At 40.8% G+C, this 25,249-nt stretch overlaps 1 protein-coding gene across 1 annotated transcript in view; it reads right to left on the minus strand.

Annotated features, from left to right (window-relative positions):
* Positions 1-971: 971 nt before the first annotated feature.
* FAM117B (family with sequence similarity 117 member B) overlaps positions 972-25,249 on the minus strand; it is a 49,211-nt gene continuing 24,933 nt past the window's right edge. The window contains 6 exon segments of the mRNA XM_042437867.1: positions 972-7,362; positions 9,463-9,583; positions 11,933-12,158; positions 13,351-13,494; positions 14,372-14,485; positions 15,584-15,676. Of these exon segments, the coding sequence (XP_042293801.1) occupies positions 7,044-7,362; positions 9,463-9,583; positions 11,933-12,158; positions 13,351-13,494; positions 14,372-14,485; positions 15,584-15,676 (1,017 nt within the window). The 3' untranslated portion in view covers positions 972-7,043.

A 25,249-nucleotide genomic window follows, 5' to 3' on the forward strand; every position in this document is an offset into this window, starting at 1 on the left:
TTATCTTACCAATTTCCGAACAGACAGTCTATTTCTCCACCATTTTTCTCTCTGGAAAAAAAAATGAGCAATTAAAAAAAACCCACCTTAGTTAGGAGTATCGTGCTACCATGATGTTTCGTTTAAGTTGCTGATAAACAGAGATCAGTCATTTTTCAGAATATGTTTTTATTCAACACTGTAAAATTCAATTCATGCTTTAGTATAAATACACCATAGCATGCACAAATACTGCTTCTCCTCAACTCTTCTCCAAAGCATCTTGGTCTTATGCCATTTGATAGAAAGGGAACTGAAATTTAGAGAAATTATCTGCCCAAGAAACCTTGAGGTTTCTGCCAAATCTAGAATGTGAGTTCTGTTCATTCTTCCAAGATACCACCCATTAGAAATCCTGGTTCTATTTTTTAAAATATTTATTTTGTATTATTTTGTATTATTATTATTAGTAGTAGTAGTAGTAAACAACTGGGCACAAAATGACACAACAATAAAGCAAAATAAAACAATTCATCTCACAACTCTGAATTATGTTGTGGGTCTCTAAGTATTTTTAAAGAAAAAGCCTCCCACAAATCTGTATGTTTGTGTGGTTCTGTTTTCAAACAAAAAGCAAGGATGCCATCTTTTATGATTTAAAGGAATGGAGTCCATGGAACCCACTGGATGACTTTGAGCAAGTCACATGCTCTCAAGCCTTGGGAAAGCTATGGCAAACCTCCTCTGAACAAATCTTGCCAAGAAAATCCCATGAGGTTCGCCTTAGGGTTGTCATAAGTCGGAAATTATTTCAAGGTACACAACAACAACAACAACAACAACAACAAGGTGAAGGGTTGCAGTGCACATAAGAGTGGTTGACATATACTTCCAAATTAAACAATGATGTTGATAATCACATCTGGCCTCACACATTTGATCTCATTCTTTATTAACCCAGTTGCAGGGGAAAAAAATAAGGAACACTCATCTTCACTTGAAATATTTATTGAAAGTGTGTGAATCCCATAAAGGTGAGTAAAACATTTTCGTAAAAAAATTCAATAAAATTTCTTGCAGATATAGGTCTTACATCAATCATTAAAATAAAAAACAATAGAAAAACAAGAAATGCCCAAACACACAGGTGTGCATTGAGAGGGAAAAGACTTTTAAAAAAAATCTTATATATGTAGACATCATTGGCCTTTGCAAATATAGTACATAGTTTACCAAAGTAGATGTGGATTTCTCCATAATGTCTTTTTCTCTAGTACAGGCCTAAAACAGGATAGCCGGTAGCTAGTAAGAAAAGGTAAACCTGGAAGGGAAATACATCACATGCCACTGGCAGTGAACTGCTGTGATTAAATCACGCTACACAATATCCAGACAGAGTTAGAATGATAGGAGGAAAGATACATCTTCAGGAATATTTTATCAATTGAACATACTATAAATGAGACACTGACAGCAAACAAGATGGCGAAATCAGGAATGAGAAGAAAATATTCATACGTAGTAACTAAACCATCACAGAAAGTTAATTAATTTTTTTGTTATCCAGTACTGGAGATATATGTCGGTTAAGCAATGACTCAGAGTGATCTTAAATGCTTCAAATTTTAAAGGTTCTAATTATGGACGACTGTATGTTTTTGTAGTGTAAAATCCAAATGATCGAATATACCATGAAACTTGCCAAAAACAGTGGTTACAGCCACGTCAACATCTAGATAAAACAATACACCTTTTCTCTCGCATGGCTCAGTTTCTGGCCACTAATACCTTAAATTTAATGAAAGAATTTTACTGATTTCATCGCTCAGATGAAGAATTTGTGATAAGCAGCAACATTTCAAACGCAAGTTAAAATTAGCAGCAATAATCAAGAGAATGTGTGTTTTCATGCAACTATCCTCGGAACAAAGAAAAATCGCATGTGGCAGTGTGCATGAGATTGATTACTTTTCCTGTAATTGGCTCTTTGAGGCATTTAACCATCTGCAATTTGGAATAAATCCCAACTGGAATATTAGTTTCATGACTTTGACTTTCCTCTAGAAAGTCAAGGACACAGGGACTATCAAGGAGAAATCCAATGTCAAGCAAGCACACTGGCTCACGCATGGAGACTTTCCCCACCTCTCCACTCTTGCCTTCCTCTCAGATTCTTTAACACGTTCCTTAAACTCTTAGATTGAGGACTGTAGGCCTCTCCTGCACCCTGCGATAGAGGAGGAACCAATCTTCTTTCCCTTCTTCGCCATTTTACCTCCTGGCTAGAAAGGCTGTAGCATGGGGAAAACAAATTCTCATCTTTCTCCCTATTTCTATGGCTCAACTTGGGAGAGAGGAAGCTATCAGTGCACAGACATTGCCTTCTTCCTGTTCCCTGTACAATTCTAGAGCTGTGAAGAAAAAAGAGAGATGCTTCCAACATACACACATTAAGTTTAAGAACTGGGGAATGGAGGATGATTCATTTCCAGTCTTTCAGGTCCAAATCAACCCCTGGCAGGTCAGAGGAAGAGGTACTGAATAATGGATACCTTTCCATGTTTCCCCCTCTATTTTCAGTTTCCAGAATTGTTTTGCTATAGCATGATAGCACATGTACCTGGAAAGTAGTCTTTTTAAAATATTATATGTCTGTCAGTGAATGATTTGACAAAACCCAGGTATTCCCTTTAAACACTGACCTGGAAATCATAAGAGATAAAGGTTACAAATTTGGTTTCATTATTTTCAACTAGCATATTTATTCATGTATAAGTAAAAAAAAAAAAGGACGGAAATTCAACCCCTGCAAAACCCTGGGTGGACTGATACACAGGTCAATGCTGGAATAGGGACCTAGTGCAAAGGCGTGACAAGAGGCAGAGATGGCAATCCCCTCTCTATGTGGCAGGGCATGGAAGCAGAACTCCCTCCCCCATTACCCTTTCCTTACCCAAACTTCGGAAAGAAAGGCAGCCTTCCCTACTTCTCCACCTGTTTTTTCAGCCTGAGTGGCATTCAGACGCAATGGGAGAAACCAAAGAGAGACTGCAGTGACAATTTTTAACAGGAGCATACTATATAAGACTTGTGAAGCCTGGCAATCTCTGCAGAGACTTATACACCATGTCCCTACTAAAAATGGCCATCAGTTTCCCCCCCCCCGAGTTCCTCCACGTTGCTGTTGAACACCACTTGGCCAAAAAGTAGGGAGGGCAGGTTGGAGGCCTGCCTTTCTTTCTCTGGTTTGGGCAGGACAGGAATAATGGGGTGGGAGTGCTGTTTCCATGACAAGAAGGGCTTTCTGGCCTTTGCCACTGGGTCCCTAATAGAGACCAGATGCTTTCCTTGCTCTTCTCCCCTATTTTTATTCAAGCACATTCTCATTCTTTTACCTCATTTATATCCTTTCCCCTATCTGTATTTGTATAGATGTAGACATTTTAAGATCACCAATGCCATTCACTCCCCTCCCACCACCACTGTAACCCCTGAAATAAACAGACCCTCTCTTTCTCTTTTCCGACATCCTTCTCTACATTTGTAAAAGGCTAGGAACCAATTTCTTATGGCCCCTCCTAAGTTCTACCCTTGACTTATCCATGGATCATAGCAAAATCCATAATTTTGGCCCCAAAGTTTCTCCTCAACTTATACATGGGTATATATGCTAGTTAAAGATGGACTACTCTTATTCTGCCTCTCCTTTATCAGATAATGGCAACCAAAACCAAGTTGTAAACTAAAACCTGGAAGAATTTGCAATTGGAATTCCAAAGAACAGTAAGCAATCTGCCTGCTTCAGTTATTATTTGCTCTCAGCTAACATTTTTTCAGTGCAAAAGGAGGGCAGTATTATGGCATTTCATTTACTAGCCAAACAATTGCTGCTTATGACATAGATTCTTCAGCATTTTATCATTGTTTCTTCATACTATTACAGCCACTAAATACAGTATTGCTCTCTTAATGAAGGTTGGAGTGTCACCTATTTAATATGCACCTGCAGGCCAGCCTGAAGTACACTGAAGGCTATGTGCCATCTGCCTATCTTTTGCTCTAGCATAAAGTCATGGAAAAGTCATATCAACTTCTGAAACGAACACATTTTACCATAGCTTAAACACACCTTACAGAGAACATTCAGGTTGGCCAAGCAGCAAAACACAACAAAATCCACAACCTACAATGCAGCAATATCTTTATACACCCAACTAAAAAGGACAAAATACATCATGTAAACTTTTGAAGCTCCACTGGCTTCTTCATCAAGTAAAATGTGTTAAAAAATCATACAAAAGATGTCCATTTTTTGCCTGATGAAGAAAGCCAGTGGGGCTTTGAAAGTTCACACGATATATTTTGTGCTTTTACTTAGCTCCCCAAAAAGATCTTGCTGTTTTGTGGATTTTGCATTATGTTGTATTTTACATCTTACAGAAGCTCATTACAACAATGAAAACCTTTGAAGAATTTCAAAGACCTATATTTTCTACAGATTCCAAATTGAAATCTGGCTCTCAGATATTCAATGGAAACATTTTCACAAGAATCACCATTTAGTCTGGTAACTATTAACAGTCCAGAACATGAACTGTATTTAAAGAAATTGCAAATATCCCTCTTGCACAAAAGGAGGCTGCCTCCACATGTTTCACAAAGACCAAACATTAAGAGTTTCATAACAAAGCTGATGTGTGTCCACAGACAATACATACAACAAATATATCACACTGCTTAAATGCTGACTTAGTTCTGTCAATTCAGTTTGAAAGAGGTATGCCTCATATATAGAAAACAATATACAAGGAAAAGCGACATAAAGAAAGAATAACTCTGGTCATTAAATTTAGTTGTCCTAGGACTTGATATGCCAGCAACTTAAGTCCATGGAATGGATGTGAGATCATCTTGCTTGGCAAATACAACATTTGAAATTACAATAATACAACAGAAACAAAAAAATAAGGCCAAGACAAAGTGGGCTTGGGGTATAATTAAGTAATACTTTAGAATTCCAGATGCATAGCTTTGTTAGTCTGTTGCAGCAAACACAACAAAGTCCAACAGCACCTTAAAGACTAACTAATATATTGTAGCATCAGCTTTTGTGAGTCAGAGTCCTCTTTGTCACATGGACAAAGTAGTTACCTAACTAGATAGGTACAGATACCCTGAGTATAAGGAGGTTTTTAAAAACCAAGTGAAACAAAGGCCAAACAATGCAGGAGATGGTACTGTCACATTACTAAGTAAATGCTACTAAGTATAAACAAATACGAAACCATGAGACATACTCTGAATCAGAGCTTGGAAAAATACATTATTGGATGACATTTTCCAAAATCTTCCAGCTAGCATGGCTACATGGCCAAAGTGGCAGTAGGATTCTGGGAACTGTTATCCAAAAGGCAATGTTGGAAGTTCTAACAGATACTTTTTCCACCCAAGCCCTGCTCCTAACTACTGATGGCCAGTGATGAACAGATGCACCAAGATGAACAGCATAACTGTGCTGCTGTGGTTATTCCTCATTAATGTCTGTTAGTCTGGAGTGGTTTATCCTAATGCTGCAATATTTTTGTTAGTCTAAAGATACCAGAGAAATGTAACTTTCAAATGGTAACTTTTCTTTATCTCCCTAAGTTGGCCCCAGTTCATTTTGATCAATGTGCTATCAAGAGTCCTTAAATGTTGCTTAGTCCACCTCCCATGAGAATTTGGAACTCTAGAAATGTTTTGGAAACTTGATAATTTGGCCTTTAAGCAGTTGCTCTAAGTCACACTATGTCGTTTAAAGGACCTCACTAAACACACTTTCATAACCAAATTATTTCAGTACCTTTCACAAGCAGATTTGGTAATATAAACTCCTTCCTATTGGTGATTGTTACAGTTACAGTTTACTTTTTAAAAGTGACACAAGAAATGAAATGGGCCACATCTGCAGACCAATGATCAAGAATCCCAAGGTCCTTATAGCTTAACACCCTAATGATATTGCTCGTCAAAAAGACGACTATGTCCACTGAAATAAACTGTTTTAACAATTACCATGCCTGACAAACTATTACCCTCCACATACCCACAAAACAGTACTTTGACAAGCAGAAGAACCATGCATGGCCATTTCAAGATCATATGACGACAAGATTAATATAGTACAGTGGCAAGACAGGATAGGATCAGGTATACGCCAAAGGCGATTCAAGATTTTGACAGCAACACAAGAAACCAAGATGTCCCAAGAGGCACTGATGTGACAGTTAGTTGGCATTTTTGCAGAAGAGGAAAGGAATATCATTCTGAAACATGAGTCACTCAATTAGCAACAAGTTATTACTCTATTGGCAGAAGTGCTCTAAAATGCTATTTCCAGACAAGGAATTCTATGCATGTGCTCATCTATCCTGCCCTCACCAAAGATGTACTAATATTGCTTTTCTTTATAGTCTTGAGGATGTTAAGCTTATCTGGAGAGGGAAGGAAATCAGAGTGATCATACAGCACAATAGTTAACAGTTTCAGGTCTCTGTTCCCAACAGTGGAAATGATGCAGCAAGAAAGTGCAACCACTCTGCTCTCCGGGATGTGTTAATCCTTCCCCTCACGATATCTTAATAATTTTTGGTGAAAAAAATATTGATTTTGGAGTACCATTTGCTTGTTTTTTTCCCTTGTCGATCTTCTGTTAAGAACAGCTGGTACATTTTGAATTTTTCCTTTTCCAAAACTGAAGTTGAAACTGGGACACAAAGCCTCAGAAAAACTGGTTCCTCTGCTGGTTAGGAATGATGGAGAAAGTCTCCCTTTTTTATTGTACCAAAGCTTAAAAAAAAAAGTGCAGGTGAGGGACTGAATTTCAGCTACCTCAAGACAAGTGTAGCAGTTGCTCAGCCACTCTTCTTTCCTAGATCTCACCATGGTCTAATCACGGAGATCAAGTTATTAGTATGAACTTTTTATGGAAATTGCCAACAGGAATGATGCAAACAGATGCAATTCGGAAGGCTTAATCGTAGCTAGCTTCAATAAAGTTCTCTTGAAAGTAAACAAAGCTAAATTTATCCTTCAGTTTCTTCAACATGGCCTGGCTGCTGGAGCATAGTCATTGGAGGCAATATTTTGCTTGTTCCACGAGAAAGTCGGTCTTGGTCTGTGTTGGCTGACAGGGAGGCCATAGAAATAGGCTGCAGCAATGCGGGCGTCATACCAGATGTGACGGTCAGGTTATGAGTAGCACCTTTGAGTGTAAGATCTTGTGTGGGGAGAAGTGGCTTGAGGATACTGACAAGACAGAAAGCTGAGCCACTTTTTGGAATGAAGTTGACTTTATTCTTATCAGGACAATAAAAGGCTGGAATTTCATGCAATGGCTTTGGCCTACAGAGAGAAAATACAGAAATGTGAATGGTGCCATAAGTTACAGGAATGTTGGACTGTTTAAATTAATATATTAAATCTAAATAAACATAGAAATGTTATATGAGCATATTTATGTAGCAGGAGGGCATTTTAAAGTCAACTGAAAAGGCACCACTACTTTATTCTAATTTTCTCTTATTTTCATTGGTACATCCAAGATTAGGCAACTGTGTCCAGTTACAGCTACTGTATAACATTTACACTTAATTCTACTTATATTTAAATCTTTGAGCATTTTTTATTTCTCCATTGATGTCAATAAACAGCTTACGGAAATATTTTAGAATAGCTTCTCTTTATGAAATAGATTTCCCTTGTATCTATCCAAAGAGATTATTCATTCACACACACACACACACACACACACACACATATATATATATATATATCTCCTTATCATAATCACCACCATCATTCATTAATTCATTCGTTTATACAGTGGACCCTTATTATCTGCTGACGTTTGGTTCGAGGACCCCACCGTCCATGGATAAGAAAATCTGTGGATGCTCAAATCTCATTAAATACAATGACATAGCAAAATGGTGTCCCTTATATAAAATGGAAAATCAAGGTTTGCTATTTGGAATTTATACTTAAAAAACATTTTTTTCCAAGCCGTGGATGCTTGAATCCGTGGATAATAAATCTGTGGATAAGGAGGGCTGACTGTATAATGCCATCATTCTCATGGTGCTTTACAAGTAAAAGAACAGTTCCCTGTCTTTGGGCTTACATTTTTTATACATCCACATGCCACTGCCTTTTCTCCCTTTCCAAATCTTTCCACTCAGTGGTGCATTTTATCACACTTCTCAGTTAATATTAAGTGCCACTGACAGGACTGTTTAGGGATTTTATTAAGGCTCCTCCCCTAAAGGTTTTTCCCATACACACAAACCTAAATAATAAGCACTTTCAACTGCAAGCTCTGGAGTTTGAATTGCCAAAATTATAAGTTGTTTTTTAAGAAAAAAAATGAATTAAATTCAACTGTTAGTTCCACATAGAGCAAGCCCACTGAATGATTGAGACTTTCCAATACCTACAGTATGTAAAACCCGTTCATTCAACTGATCTATTTTGGTTATAACTAAGGATTTAATACTATGTAAGAACCAAGCAGCTTTGCCCTTGCTTCTACACAGTTGTGTGTGGATAAAAAGGCTAGAGATGACTGGATTGATGATTCCCAGCATGGTTTAATTGTTGACTTTCACCATCCATATCTATGGACAGCTCTCTTTTTCATTCTTGAAAACGTTTAATATTTTCCCCCAAGTGTGCCAGGGATCCACACTAAATTACTGCCCCCTGGGTATGATTATTTATTTCTTCTCTGAAAACTTGCCAGGGACCAGCAGCCTATGGCTCAGAGATCACCACTTTGAGTAGCACTGCTGCAAGCTATATTCAGAGGAAGGCAATGGCAAACCAACTTTGAGTATTCCTTGCCCTAAGTCGACAGGTGATTTGAAGGCAGGGGCACATGCAGATGCGCACGCACACACAAACAAGTTATAGAAAATTCTATGCCACTGAATTATCATGGGGTTGTCTGTTTTCCCCCTTATACTTTTATTCCCTATCCCAGATTTTTAGCCTATCTCAAAAGCCCACGATTACAAGTCTATTGAAAACCCGAATTGGTATTAATGGATGAGCAGTGGCTAACCTTTTATCTGTTGCCACATTGCAATTTTTTAAAAAAGTATTGTGGGTGCAACCACAGCGTGGCCTCTTTTGGGGCATAGGGATGCTTGTACAAAAACCTAGAAGCCTTCTGGCACATACAAAGATAGAGGAAGAGAAAGCACGTAAAAACATAACCACATACTTTCCTCTTCTATTCAATTCAATGGAGCAATCTTTCACTGACTTACTTACGAGTAAATCCTGAACTCCCCAAACTGGACTGCAAAGAACTTTAATTATTGCATGTACAGCATAAACTGAAAAACATATATCAAACCTGAATGTATGAACCCTACCATAAAACAGAAATTCAGGCATTTAACATTTAGGTTTTAGAGGACTATAATGTGCAAGGCTACTTACAAGCTATCTTCAAACACTTTAACCTTCTCACAGCCCTCAGGAGGTTCACGTTTGAACATGTAGCTGTTGTTGGGTTTTGGTGAGGTGGCATATTTGGGCAGGGGAGAACTGTTTCCATTCTCTGTAGTAAACATATCAAAACATATAGAAAATCACTTTCCTTTGCATCTCCCATCCCTACCCACACCTAGTTTTGCAATAACACTGTTAAAAATTAAATGAAATTTTGTCCATCAAATAGAAGCACCTTTTGCTGTTATATATACTTAAAAGGTTTTTATAGATTTAATAGATACTAATAGATTTGTTAACTTAATTTTAAAAAAAACTTTTGCATCATGTAGGTTTTTCCTGTCCTTGTTGGTCCCATACAGGGGGAACAGCAATAAATAATGTTATACGCACACACACACTTTCACTCTGTATGCGTACAGACCTCTCATACCAATGTTACAGCTGCAATATGACATCTGGCTGGATTTGCCTATACAAGTGATGGCGAAACTTTTAGGGGCTGGGTTCCCAAATTAAAAGGTCTTCTTGCACTGGGACTACTACCCTCTGGGGATGGGACTTCTTCCCCCTGCCCTCCCAGGCCTTCAGCTGCCTCTCCAGAGACAGCTGAAGGCCCAAGGGGTGGGGGTGGGGGGGCGAGGAGGAACAGGTGTGTGCCTCTTTTTCCTCTTCCCCTCAGGCTCTCCCCTGCCTTCAGCTGCCTCTGGAGAGGCATCCGGAGGCCGAGGAGAGTTGGGAAGGAGGAGGAACAGGTGTGCACCTCTTCCTCCTCCTCCCACATCATATGCAGAAATGGTGTCATGTGCCAGCTCTGGCACGCATGCCATAGGTTCACCATCACAGGCCTCAACGATCCAAAATTATATTATAATTTACTTTGCTTTGTTTACTATGGAATAGATGAGAGTTATTTACAACCCAGGGGTGTTTAAAAGTGAAGGGTGTGTGCGAAGAGTGGCCCATGGACTACATGCAGCCCTCAGGACCATTTTTGTGGCCTCCAGGCCCTCCAGGAGGTCCAAAACTCTTTCCCTCCTCAATTTTTCTTGCCCCAAAATGCATTTCCCTCTTGTTTGGAGACCTCCTTGGACACTTCATCTAGAGTTCAAAACACATTTTTTCAAACATTTTCTTTTTTTTTCTTTTTGCCCACAAAGACTGAGAATGCCTTCTACAGGTCCAGGAAAGTCATAAAATGTGGCGAGAATGCTCAAATGTCCCCTAGAGGGTTATTTGAGGGGAGGGATTTGGGCCAAAAATGATTTTTTCTTAGCCTCCCAAGTTGTCCACCCCCCTGTATTAGTAAAATAAAGTGGACCCTTGCCTTATGGGGGGATCTGTTCCAGATCCCCCCACCCCGCGTAAGGCTAATTCTGTGTATGCTTGAGCCCCATTCATTTGAATGGGGCTCATGTGCGCGGCAGAGCAGGAGCGCATGGGGCACCATGGGCGCCCCCCCATTCATTTGAATTGGACGCACTGCCCCCCGCAACTTGAGCACGTATCCTCAAGTCCGCATATAGTGTGCCCACATATACTGTGGGCGCACTGTAGTTATTTATGCCTATTTATGTCATCTAAATGGTTCTTTCAGCAGTGCAAGGCACAACATAATCCAACACTTTATCTATGAAATATTCACCCTCCTCAAATTAATTAGACCACATCACATAATTATAAAAATAACTGCAAACCTTACATGTAGACTGCAAAAGGAGTTAAGTTGTGTCTTGTTAGCTTACAATAATAATGAAACGTTTCAACATAGCTTTTGTTAAAAGGAATCACAACTAGCTAGTTATTTGTAACTAGTTATTTTCAAGGTCTGATAGAGAATAACTCCATACCTGACAGATGAGTACTCAATTCATGTTTAAAAGAAGGTTATTATATCCTCCACCACACAAAGAGTTTCAGTAACTAAGAAAACTGTTATGTTCCTCTACAAAAATAATGTACTAAAAGTGACAAAACAAAGATAAACTTGCCTGTAAAAGTAAGGCAACAAACTGGTGGGCAAAGGAAAGACAGAAAAAAAAAGAACACAGTATTATAAGAAAGCTATTGAAATGCTAGAGGAACTAACAGCCAAAATACTTTCAAAACCAAAATAAGGGGAAAGAAACCTTCCTTACTGAGTTCTTGGCATGCTACTCCTTCCAAAAATGAACAAATATAAAAACATACACCTTAAACAGGGTGATTTATTTTTGTTTTGAAAATGTGATATGAGCAGATTTTGTGGATTTCTTTTTGAAATGGTAATATCTAAGAGTTTATGATGTGAAACAAAGGTGAAATTTCACAGATCATATTCTTCATGAGCCTAAACAGTCCTCTGGATTGTAGCCCAGACATCAAAACCCCATGAACCAAAACAAGCTTTCATGGCCCAAGTTAAGGCCTAGTCTGTGTTATGACTGAGGCACTATAAAAAGTACTCTTCAGAGAGTACCTTTTTCTCTGGGGTCCCCAAGCAAGTCATCAGCAGAGCATGGGCTCTCCTCACTGCCCTCATTGGAGATGGCAAGGAATGAGCCAGGAGACACAGACTGAGATCTGCTGCTGTTGTTACTGCCCTTCTCTGCTCCACCCGGAGTCTGTGTATCAATGCTGCGAGTACTGCTGCTACGCTGCACCAAAGGAGGTGGAGCTCGATGCCCATCTGGAACATCTTGCGGCTGTTAAGTAAAAACACATTATGCATCTTGTGCTGTAAAGCAGACTATTAATCTTGTCTAGCTAAGAATTACATTACAGGTTAATAGACTATTTTAGCCCTTTGTATAAATAAAGCTCTTTAGCAGATTAGTTATTTTTCAGACTCCAACAAAAAGAAAAAGATGGGAAGCCAAACTTAAGAAGATTTAGGGTCTTGTAATGCATTTTAAGGAAGGAGAGGAATAAACACACACACACATTAAAGAGGATTAAAAGGGTGATACAGTACAAAAACCAACTGAAATGCATTACATGAAATAGGGTGCCTCATGAATGACCCCTTTCTTAATGTCTTGTTTATTTTCCTTTGGAAAGGCATTAGTGTTTGCATGCATATGTTTGGTCTTGGAAGAATTTCATGCACAACCAGCTGGATATGTTCTGAGATAATTAACTACCTTCAAAGTAACACTTGTGGCTTAATAGTTTATTATGTCAAAACATAACATTAGACTGCACATTCCTCTCCATGACTTTCTCCTGTTGCATCCCTACTTGAGTCTTAGTTGAATAAAATCAATTACCTATTATGTCCAAAATGAGGAACTATGATTTAGTTTCCTTTTATTAACCCAGATCTTAAATCAGTCTGGTCCCAATTTCCTGTATTATTATGTATTAGTTATATGTATTATGCTATTATTTCTTAGCTTGTATACCATGGGCAGGTTTACTCTTGTCTATTTTATTGTTTGTATGTACAGCGCTGTGCAAATCTACAGCACTATATAAATAAAGCATAATAATAATAATAATAATAATAATAATAATAATAATTTAAGATTATATTTAGAAAATATTAAATCACTGCTCTTTATTTCAGACACAAAAAGGGCCTGTAGTTTCAAAGAAATAGACTGTCAGCCTATTGCCCATTTCTGGCTTCCTAAATTATGGTTTAAGAAACAAAGGTCATTATGTCTAAAGAGGACCAGTACCTGCTAGTCCTCATAACGAAATGTTTGAACCTTCCCAGTTATGAATTCATTGCCAAAATACACCTTCACATAACATCTTTAATTCTCTCCACAGAAAGAACTGCCCTGTCAGTTTCTAAGTCATTTGTTTGTGTTCCAGGATCTACAAATCTGCATGACTGATCCATTACAGTTAATGGTAGCAAGAGATACTTGATTGCAATCGTTTACTCACAATAAGTTGTTCCTCTTTTTCGCCTGTCTCCTTTATGATTATTTCAATCTCTTGATTCAGCCCCTCTATGCTGTTACGGAAACGTGATCCTGTTGATTTGGCAATTGGTATCACAGGAACTAGCACACCCTTTGGGACAGGAGCCTGTAACCGCATACCAAAAGGAAGAGGAAAATGATGATTATATTTCTATGGACCATAAAGAAAAAAACAATGATACTGTAGCTTCAGTTCTCATTTTTATTATAAACATGACTTCCTGTCTGGAGAAATTTATGTCACAATACCTTTTACTTATGCCCTTCACCCTCTTAATTCTTCATGATTCAGACAAGCATCATTTTTCTGAGTTCAGTCACTGAATTTATTTATTTCAAGGATTTATATCCTGCCTTTCTCCCACAGTGGGACTGAGCTAGATGCCATTCTGCCTAGGAGGCTGGCCAGGGATTAAGGGCCTAGCAGTGGGAATGCAAATGTTAAAATCCAAACAGGGCTGTATTTTAATAAAAGGATCTATGTAGAAGACTATCATTACCATCTCAGAAAAGGTCAGAAGAGACCAGCATTGTCACTGTCAATTCAGCGGTGATTGTACTGCAGTCAGAAGTCATATTGTTACATCTTTGCCCCAAATACTACCTTAACACTTCCATTTGTTCTCCCTCCGCTCCCAGGGGAGCAGAAATGCACTATGTTTTCAAGTATTTGTTTACTGCTTTTAAAAATACCAAGATGCAAACTATCATAATTTAGAGATTATGACCTGAGTATTTCATCCAATATCTCTAATTCTCAGTCAGCTGCATAACTATGTCCATGCAGTGTGTGGTGAAGATTCAAAGCATCCATAATTATCTGAGAAAGATCATAGTCATCCCTCAAAACTTAACCCTGTCTTCCTCTTCCTCTATATGCAGTTATCATATAATTGGTAGTCCCTTTTTGCTATACATGCTGAAATACACTGAATTTTCCTGACTCTGAAGTAACTCTTACAATATAAGTGTCATAATCTTACCTGGCACTGGTTAATGGCTGCATGATTACCATGGAATGGAGACTGTCTTTCTTTGTCTCTATGATGCCTGCTACTGTGTTTACTTCTTTGCAGTTGCTGGCGAAGCTTGGCAATCTGAAAGGATAAACCTCTTAGATGTTATTTAAAGCTAATAATGAAATTTGCAAACAAAAATGTCAAGATTTATATTATGTCCTATGAAAACTTATGTACTACAAGAACATGAAATTTGCTGAAGTTAACAAGTTTATTCTCCCTTGGCATTAGAGGCATGCTGGCAATAATTCTCTACACTGGCCAGAACAAGAATATAAATGTTTATACATTAGTGCAAGGGTGGGCAACTGTAGAGGAAGAAGAGGATCTCCAGTTAAATTGGGGAGGGCTACATCCCTCTACCACAAAGATCCCCCCACTATGCATTTTTTCCTCCAAATCACCCCCTCTCCCCATGACTCCAGAAATTTCACTTATGTTTTTGCCTCATTCTGAGCTACTTTACTCCAGGAAAAGGCATTCTTTTCACCAGGAAATGACCCAGATTTGAACCTGAGAAGAGTGACAACTGACACTTTGGGGTGCAAATACTGGAAGTTTGCTGTGACAAAACAAGGAACTACTTATACAGTCATATTATGGTTCTAACTCTGGTAGTATGGGAGGAAAAAAGCAAAACTTAACCAAAAAACAAAACAAAACAAAACCCACCAAACCTATTTTGGATCTTATGTCATTACCATTTTCACTGTTACACCAGTGCCATAATATGGTAAAAGTCATACGGTTAGCAGGTTAGTCCCCAAATGCACGATGATGCTCTGCTGCCTATTATTCTAGCTTGGAGCCAGACTGCATTCATGTCGACAAGAGCATCCCCTGAAAAAAATTCCACTTTGGGGGTGCTCTTGCCAGTTAGCACTTTTCCCTTTTCTTGTGCATGTTCTGAAAATCTATTTAAAAGACAGTGTGATCCTTCATAAACAATATATGTGTTGACACTGGAGACTACAGAAAGAACTGGCAAAGACTGTCTCACTTCCACAAGCAGAGTAACTTTTATGGATCAAAAATCTTTTACAGACAGAAGAGTACCCAATTCTTATCTTGTAAATATCATTTTTGGCATCCTCTATTTCAGTCAGGTGCAGACAAGTAGAACTATTTTGCTAGACAATTATATTGATTTAAGTACAGCTGTGCATATTTCTCAACCTCTTTAAGCTGATCTGTGCTGCCCCAAGACGCTGAACGCTTATGGGATCCTTTCTTCTTTTCCAAGTATTCTTCTGCCCAAGCACTCTCCGTCTAAAAAAGAAAAATAATAAACAAATGTGAGTGAACAAGCAGCAAAAATCTGATCAGAACACTGCTCAATGCCTGGAGATTTTATAAGACCTTTTGGACAGCCACACTCAATATGCTTCCTTCGAAATGTTACCAGTTAGCATAGGCTGGAAGAAGAGCTGCATTAAGTCACTACCTGATGACTACTACCTCTTATTGACATGCACTTCTGCACACATCCCTGCACCCTCTCCAAGACTTGTATATGTGGATAGCCCTTCCCCATTCTCCCCAAAGGCAGCACTTGCACGTGACTGTTCCAAGATGGTCGCATGCATGTCACACTGCCATTGGAAAGAAGGGAACTTGAGCTCGTGTGAATTTTGCTATCTGTGGGTGAGTCCAGAATGAAACCCCCGCAGATAAAAAGAGCTGACTATATGTGGTCTTCCTCTCTTTCTACTGCCCTCCACCTTTCCTAGTATTATTGACTTTTCTAATGAGTAGTGCCTTCTCATGATGGGTCTGACGTGTGACAATTTCAATTTGGTCATCTTGGCTTCTAGGTGCCTTGACTTCTAGTTCAGTCTTGATCTGTTCTAAGACTCATTTGTTTGTCTTTTTGGCAGTCCATGGTGTGGTGCACAGAACACCCAACTAACCAATCAGAAGGCAGCTGAGGCTCAGCCTATAGAATGTGGGCTGGGAATTGTGAAAATTCTGAGCTGTTAGAGGAAAGAGTCGGTTGGGATTTGACAGCTGAGGGATCACTTAAGTCCAAGAGAGGACTGTGTTCCAGGAGTTCCTAAGGGAATAGTTAGGGCTTGGAATCCTGAGAGTGAGGGTTCCAGGGATAGAGAAAGACGGTGAGGGGTAGAGTCTGCGTGGAAAAGGGCTCCCTACCGTTATACTTCCAGGACTCTAGAAAAGGGAGTGGCTGGACTGTGATATCCTGTGGGATACTGTTAGCTTTGGTGGTTGTTAGGACTAGGCACACTGTCATTGGAAAGAGGAACTTAAAAGAAAGACTGAGTGAATCTTAGTTATAAGAATCTAGTGATATAGATAGAGAGTTATAAAACCAATGGTAACCATAACAAAGTGAAAGTAACAAGGATACGCCTAGCCTTGAGTTAATATCATGCTACTCATATTACAAAACATTAGTGGCAGAGGTGGGATCAGAAAACCCTATAGGACTGCCATCTTAAGAAAAAGAAATAAGGTGAAGGAATGTTGTCTTTACATATTTTGGTGGCAGCTTGACATCATAGGAGTGGTTTGTGGTGGGTGTGCATCACATAATTTGGTGGCAGTGGTGGGATTGAACAGCCCAAGGTGCTATCATCAATGAAACTTAGTTGTGGGCATCACACATGGTATCTCAGCACACTCTCCAGCACCATACCCAAATTTCTGTCATCCTTCTTCACTGTCCAGCTCTCACATCCATATACAGTGGTACCTCGGGTTACGAAATTAATTCGTTCCGCGGCTAATTTCGTAACCCGAAAAACCTTCGTAAGCCGAATTGCCATAGGCGCTAATGGAAAAATAGCTCTCTGCTGCCCTCCGGTGGCGGAAAATAGCGCCGAGGTTTTTTCGTAACCCGAAGAAACCTTCGTAAGCCGAAACAATAAATCCCTATGGGATTTTTTCGTAACCCGAAAAATTCGTAACCTGGGTAATTCGTATCCCGGGGTACCACTGTATGGGGAATACAATGGCTTAGACTATACTCACTTTAGCATTTAATTTTATGTCTTTGCACTTTAGAATCTTGTCTAGTTCCTTCATAGCCGCCATTCTCAGTTCCATTCTTCTGATTTCTTGACTGCAGTCTTCTTTCTGACCAAAGATTGATCCAAGGGCCTCATTCCCATTTATTTTTTGAATTGCTGCTGAATTGAATCCTGGATTCGGTTACAGTAGTGAGTGTAGTTCCCATTATGTTTGTGCCGGGTCAGGCCTTGGAGTGGGGGTGGGGAGCTGCAATGGCCCCGGCCATCTCCCCGTCACCAGCCTCTCTTGCCCCTCCATACCTGGCTTCTTCTCGGCCTTTCACGGCCTCCTTCAGCTCTATGACATCCTTCCCAGCTTCCCCAGCTTCTCTGCAACCTTCTTCTGTTCCCCATGTTCGGCAGGAGATCGCAGGAAAATCGCAGGACTTCCCCAGGCTTCCCTGCAACTTTCCTGTGACCTCCTTTCCCTGGCTGCGGGGAATGGAAGAAGGTCACAGAGAAACCGGGGAAGCTGGGAAGGAGGTCACAGAGCTGACATGATTTGATCTAACTTTGCATTATATCCTTTCACTGATCTTGCTACATCTCTCCTCACTATTATTGCCACCTCATTTCTTCTTGTTGTTTAATTTCCTAAATAATACACTGTATAATTGTCTAACTCGCAATGACTCCATCCATTTTAATTCACTCACTCCTAGTATTGCTATGTTCAAACGTTCATATGTAAGCCACCCTGAGTCCCAATTTTGGCAGAAGGGCGGGATAATAATAATAATAATCAAAAGTAATTCCATTATGTTTTTTAATATGTTTAGCTTCATTCGGATCATGCTTCTCACATTCCATATTCCTGTAATATGTGTATCACAACTTATCCCAATTTGTGATTGTCCTCTGACCCCTTTTAGCTTTCCGTTTGTGCTCTAGTATTGTCTTTTGTTTCATTTTGGGTTGTCCCATTATAGGGTTTTATTGGTGAGAGGATCTTGCAAGTGGCCACTTTTCACACTGTTAGCTATGGTGACACTGCTGCCTCTGTAAGCTCTTCCACCAGTATCACCCACCAATGTCTTTAACTGTAATCTAACCTAACTGTAATTTTCTTTAAAGCATTGGTGCTTGTGTGAGAGGAAAGGTTTAAGGAGACAGCAGTGGTTTCTTGTTGTTTTAGTATGAGGTTGCAAGTTGGTCCATTGTCATTTCCTCTTCAGCTCATTCTTTGTTCTTATACCATCGTTCCTCCCCCTTACCTTCCTCTGATTCTAACAAGGGGAAAAGCTTTTGTTCAGACAGGAATCTGAAGGCACAGACATTTCTTTTCAAAGGAATAAATACACTGTCCACATTCCTGGTAAGGTTTACACATCTCTTACATTCCTCAACTGGGTGGCTTTGAGTCTGGTCTGGTGAAGGAAGCTAACAAAACAAGCTAGTCTACTGTCCTCTTCAAAAAGTGGAACATCGTTTTCTTCCTTTCCATATCACTATTAGTGACCTTATTTCTCATTTTTCCTATTTATTTATTGTTCCACTGAGTTATGTTATGTGTTGCCAAGAATATGCTTTGTTACTGATAACTAGTCTGCAGATGAGGTTTTTTTTTGTAGCTATATTTTTATGAGATTTCAAAATAATTACGCTATCAATTGATTTAAGTATATTTCACTAGTGTAGTGCTGTATTTATAATTGATTTAAATATAGCAAAATGAGCACATTTTAATTATATGGGCTGCATATTTAAAAAGCAACATAAATTGAGTCTATGAGATTGACCAAGTATTGCATAGTCTAAGAGGTCTTTTTTTTAGCAGTATGGTTCTTAGTATGCCCTAAGATCTTGTAATCACTGGACAGGTTGTTTACCTATAAATGCAGTTCTTCAAGTGGTCATCTGTGAAATCACAGAACTGGGTTATCTGTATCTGCATCATTTGGAACCTTCTAGATTAGCTATTACATAAACATTTTGACAGTAGCCCACCCATTCTCCAAGCAACCTTCTAGCTTGCTTCCTGCCTAAGCCCTCAGTCGCATGGCTGCCAAAGAAGCAGCTAAAGGTCTAAGGAAAGGCAGGACATGACAAGGAAAGGATGGATGGTGTTGTGTGATTTCACAGATCACCACTCGAAGAACAATTTCCATCTATGACCTGAGATTCAAACATGAGCTGTCTGGATCACGTGACAGCTCTGGAGATGTAGAGAGATCCCCTTCAGGAATGTAGTCAAAGCTGAATGACTTTCAGTTGGGCAGGAGGTGGTTAGCCTACTAGCTGAATATGTCAAGCAAATATTTGCTGCCACCTGAGATGCTGTGAAGACACAGGCCATCCTTTCATAGAGGAGTGATGCAGGAAATAACTCTGCAGAAGTACTTGAAGAGTGCTGGAAGAAAAAGCCACCTCCTACAAAGGTGCCTAGAGAAGGTTACCTAATCAGGTACATTCAGTGGGGAGTAGGGGCACAGGACCCCCCATGAATGTGGAAAAACTACAAATAACAAAAATACTATTTTTATCTGAGAGAACACCTCTCTAGGAATCTCTAGGTCCTCCAGTGCAATTCTATGGTCAACATCTGTCAGACGCTGACCATAGAATTGTGCTGGAGGAGCTACAAATGCCTAGTAGAGTGTTCTCTCTAGGTCCTTCAGTGCAACTTTTAGTTAAAGTTGATCACAGAGTTGTGCTGGAGGATCTAGATATTCCTAGGGAGAATATATTAATAACACCATGAATAATCAAATCCTAAAAAGCCAAAGCCACAAATGTGGAGGACGAGTGTATTTGTTTTCCATTTCTATGGGGAGCTTTTAAAAATCTTTTTGTCCTTTCCCACCTTTTTAGGAACTTAGTGAGTTCTGAAAATACCGTTTATTCAATATTTTAAATGTGAGAACTCTCAAACAAAATCTGGAAAACAATTCTGTTGGAAAAAAACAGGAGTCTAAAATAAGAAAGGGTGTCCTCTGGTGGTCAACCACCATGTTTATAAGGCTAAGCACACATGGCTGACCCTCATAAGTCAGTCTCTGGCACAGCTGACTGGAATGTCATTTAAAAAGTATTCCCTGCAATGAGCATTCTTTATTTCAAAAAGTCAAGTGTCAAGTTTATTTGTGCCTTCTAATACAAAAATGTGACTTTATAGCACACAATAAGGCAAGAGGATAAAATAGCTTCAAAGAAACTGGGAAGAGATCTCCACCAGTCTGAACATGGCAAGAAGAAAGTGGCCGTTGGAGTCACCCTGCTTGCCACATAAATGGAGTCTTTAAAAACATTCAGACCCAGCAGACAGTTGGACAAGGCACCTGGTGACAGAGATGGAATCCTGACAGACTACTGCAACTCAGCCTCCTGACCCCCAAGTCTTGCCTACTGCTATACACAGAACCCAGGCAGATAATGGCCATAACCCAAAAGGAGATATGCAGGAGCCAAAAAGACTCCTCCCATTCTCACTACAACACATTTATCTCAAGCCTAAACCACAACAGTCCTTTTACAGTAGTACCCCGGGTTACGAATTTAATTCGTTCCGCCGCCGCTTTCGTAACCCGAAAATCTTCGCAAGCCGAAAAACCCATAGGCGCTAATAGCGAAAGCCGCAATTTCGTGCGAAAAAGCGCCGAAAAGCACCAAAAATTTTTTCGTAACCCGAAATAACCTTCGTAACCCGGAACAGTTTTTTTCAATGGATTTTTTTCATAACCCGGAAATTTCGTAAGGCGGCGCATTCGTATCCCGGGGTACCACTGTATATTGTTCTAACAGATGATCACCAAAACACTTGGGTAACTTCAAGAAGTAATTTTCCCATCACATCTTCAACAAAATGGCAATCTGGACTATGGCATTTCCTAGTAAGTGGAGTAATTAAAAAAAATTAGTGAACTAAATGTATTATTGGATCTCATTACAGATTCCCCTGGGGCCAGGTTTTTGTGCAATTAGCCAGACGTTTTCCAAGTTCCTCTGCTGTCTTGGGGAATGGTATATCAAGAGTTTCATAGTGTGTTGTTATGTCATACCAAAAGGCAGCTATTACACACTCTTGAATACCATTAACTTAATGGGAAACAACACTATTAGCATATACCATCATCTTTTAAGGCAGTAGTTCCCAAACCTTGGTCCTCCAGATGTTTTGGACTTCAATTCCCAGAAGCCCCAGCCAGTTTGGCCAACTGTCAGGAATTCTGGGAGCTGAAGTCCAAAAGATATGGAGGACCAAGGTTTGGGAATCACTGTTTTAAGGCATCAGAAAAATGATAAAGCTCCCTTCTTTTATGTTTCAGAAAATAAGTTTTGGTATACCATTATTTTAAAATTTTGATATTTGATTACTTGAAGTTTTTTGCAGGCACTTAATGGGTTTATTGGGAAACCTAGCAACTACATCCATCAGCTTCTTTAGATTCTGAGGGCATGGCTCCAGTGCTCTGTGCATCCATACTAGCTACTTTATAAATAATAAATAATAAATAAATAAAACTTTTATTTATATACCGCCCTTCCTGAGATCAGGGCGGTTTACAACATAAAACAAGCAAATAACAATTTAAAAATAGTAACATCTTCACAATCAAATATAAAAACAAGACAAAACAAAAGCCCCTGTTAGCCAATCCTCTTGCAGAGTACAAGGAGTACAAGGAGGCCTGCTAGGACTGTGATTGGGGGAATGCGATCTTAAACAGAAAGGTTTTAACATCCTTTCTGAATTGGGCCAGGGAGGTGGCCGAGCGGAGCTCTGAGGGCAGCGTGTTCCAAAGGGCCAGGGCAGCGATAGAGAAAGACTTCCTCGTGGTAGAGGTAAGCCTGGCCCCTGGCACCCTAAGGAGTTGCTGCCCAGATGTTCTGAGGGTGCGGGACGGAATGTACGGGGAGAGGCGGTCCTTCAGGTATCCTGGGCCCAAGCCATTTAGGGCTTTATAGGTCATCACCAACACCTTATATTGCGCCCGGAAGCGAATAGGCAGCCAATGCAGATCTTGGAGCACCGGTGTTATGTGGCTGGCCCTGGAAGTACCAGTGACCAGCCTGGCTGCCATATTTTGTACCATTTGTAGCTTCCGGGTTTGGTATAAGGGTTGCCCCATGTAGAGTGCATTGCAGAAGTCCAATCTCGAAGTTACCAGAGCATGTACAACAGTTTCAAGGTCCCTCTGGGCCAGGTATGGGCGCAGCTGGCGAATAAGCCGAAGCTGATAACAGGCGTTCTTGACCGTCGCATTCACCTGGGCAGTCAGGTGAAGCGATGAGTCAAGAAGCACCCCCAGACTGCGCACAGAGTCCTTCACTGGGAGCGTGACCCCGTTCAGGACAGGTGGAACTATCGCCATTCCCGGACCAGGGGAACCTATCACAAGTACCTCCTTTTTTTCTGGATTCAATTTGAGTCGGTTTTCCCTCATCCAGCCCATTACTGACTCTAGGCACGCCACGAGAGGAGAGACGCCATCCTCGGCCACTGCATCAGTCGGAGACATAGAGAAAATGATTTGGGTGTCATCAGCGTACTGATAACCCCGCACCCCATGCCTCCGGATGATCTCTCCCAGCGGTTTCATGTAAATGTTAAATAGCATGGGAGACAGAATGGCTCCTTGAGGGACCCCAGTTTTAAGGGCCCGCTCGTTGGAGCACACGTCTCCCAGCTGCACCATCTGGGACCTCCCAGAGAGGTAGGACCGGAACCACTGGAGCGCAGTGCCCCCGATTCCCACCTCTGCCAGGCGCCCCAGAAGGATACCATGGTCTATGGTATCGAAAGCCGCTGAGATGTCCAAGAGCACCAACAGGGACACGCTTCCCCTGTCAATGCCCAGACGGAGATCATCGACCAAGGCGACCATGGCCGTCTCAACCCCGTAGCCCGCCCGGAAGCCAGTTTGAAATGGGTCCAGATAATCCGTTTCATCCAAGACCGCCTGAAGCTGGATCGCAACCGCCCTCTTATCACAAGGACGTAGCTAGAGGGGGGGTTTGGGGGGTCTGGTCCCCCCCCAGGCCTGGGGGCATTCAAGCTCCTTCCTCCCCCCTCCTCCTCTCCATTAAAACCAGGGAGCTCCGAGAGGGAAAGGGGGAAAGACAAAGCAAGCTCTTTCCCTTTCGTTTCCATAGGAGTCTGGCTTCCACTCCTCCTCCTCCTCCTCCCTTGTGCTTTTGCCAAAATAAAAGTCTCTTCCAGGGAGGGAGGAAGAGTGGGAGGGTGTGTGAATCCAGGCACTTTAAAACTCCTCCGTCCCCTCCATCAAAAGCACGGAGGAGGACTAGAGGGGAAAATTCGCTGGGAGCAGGGAGGCTGAGAGAGAGGGAGGGAGGGAGGAAGAATGGGAGGGTGTGTGAATCAAGGAGGCACTTTAAAAGAGGATGGCTCTGGCAGGGGCTCTGTTTGGATCTGTGAAGAGAGTGATGGCGGTCCGTTTCTTATTGAAATGCCTACCCTGCCGGAGTTTCTTGCGCTCCTGTCTGTGATTGGACAGAGCACCAGTCAGTGTGAGGAAAGAAAGCACCAATGAAAAGGCGGCGCTTGGCAAAGGCCACCCCTTTCCTTCAGCAATAGCCACTCACTGCAACTTGAGTACTTTATCATAGAATCATAGAATCATAGAGTTGGAAGAGACCGCAAGGGCCATCCAGTCCAACCCCCTGCCATGCAGGAAATCCAGATCAAAGCATCGTCGACAGATGGCCATCCAGCCTCTGTTTGAAGACCTCCAAGGAGGGAGACTCCACTACACTCCGAGGAAGTGTGTTCCACTGTCGAACAGCCCTTACTGTCAGGAAATTCCTCCTAATGTTGAGGTGGAATCTCTTTTCCTGTAGCTTGCATCCATTGCTCCGGGTCCTAGTCTCTGGAGCAGCAGAAAACAAGTTTGCTCCCTCCTCAATATGACATCCCTTCAAGTATTTAAATAGGGCTATCATATCACCTCTTAACCTTCTCTTCTCCAGGCTAAACATCCCCAGCTCCCTGAGTCGTTCCTCATAGGGCAAGGTTTCCAGACCTTTCACCATTTTAGTCGCCCTCCTTTGGACACGCTCATACTAGGCTGTTATAGAGTGATTGCCATGGCAACGTGCTGTGGGATTATGGGTGTTGTAGTTCAGTGACCTCCCCCATCTCTCTATCTCTAGCTGAGCTTTCCAAATGCCCCTCACCAAACTGCAAAGCCCAGAATTCTATAGCATGGGGGAATCTACACTGTTGATATAATACCCTTTGACACCACTTTAAGTGTTGTTGCTCAATTCTGTGGAATCCTGGGATTTGTATTTTTACAAGCATTTTTTTCCTTTCTAAAAGAGTACTGGTGCCTCACAAAACTACAAATCCCAGGGGTTTGGTTTTTTTTTTTTTGGAGCCCTGGAAGTTAAAAGTGGTGTCAAACTGCATTATTTCTACAATGTAGTAGCTTACAGTGTTGCCACTGCTAAAGTTAAAACAGAATATAGTTCCATTACAGTGCATTGTGATCTGGGTGGTTGTTGTTGTTGTTGTGTGCCTTCAAGCCCTTTCCAACTTATGGCAACCCTAAAATGAACCTATCCTGGGGTTTTCTTGGCAAGATTTGCTCAGAAGAGCTGTGCTGAGAGGCTGAGGCTGAGAGAGTGTGACTTACTCCCCAAGGTCACACACTGGGTTTCATGACTGAGCTGGAAATCAAACCCTGGTCTCCAGACTTCAGAGTCATAGTCCAACACTCAAACCACTACAACAAATTTTACCTTGTGGATCTTACATGACAAATTCCAAAACCCATACATTTGCAGTAACTTTATTAAGCCAACCTGCAGCAATAATCTACTTTGAGACTGCCCTGGCTGGCTCAGTGCTAGG

The sequence above is a fragment of the Sceloporus undulatus genome, chromosome 1, assembly GCF_019175285.1.
Source record: "Sceloporus undulatus isolate JIND9_A2432 ecotype Alabama chromosome 1, SceUnd_v1.1, whole genome shotgun sequence".
NCBI classification, from domain to species: domain Eukaryota; kingdom Metazoa; phylum Chordata; class Lepidosauria; order Squamata; family Phrynosomatidae; genus Sceloporus; species Sceloporus undulatus.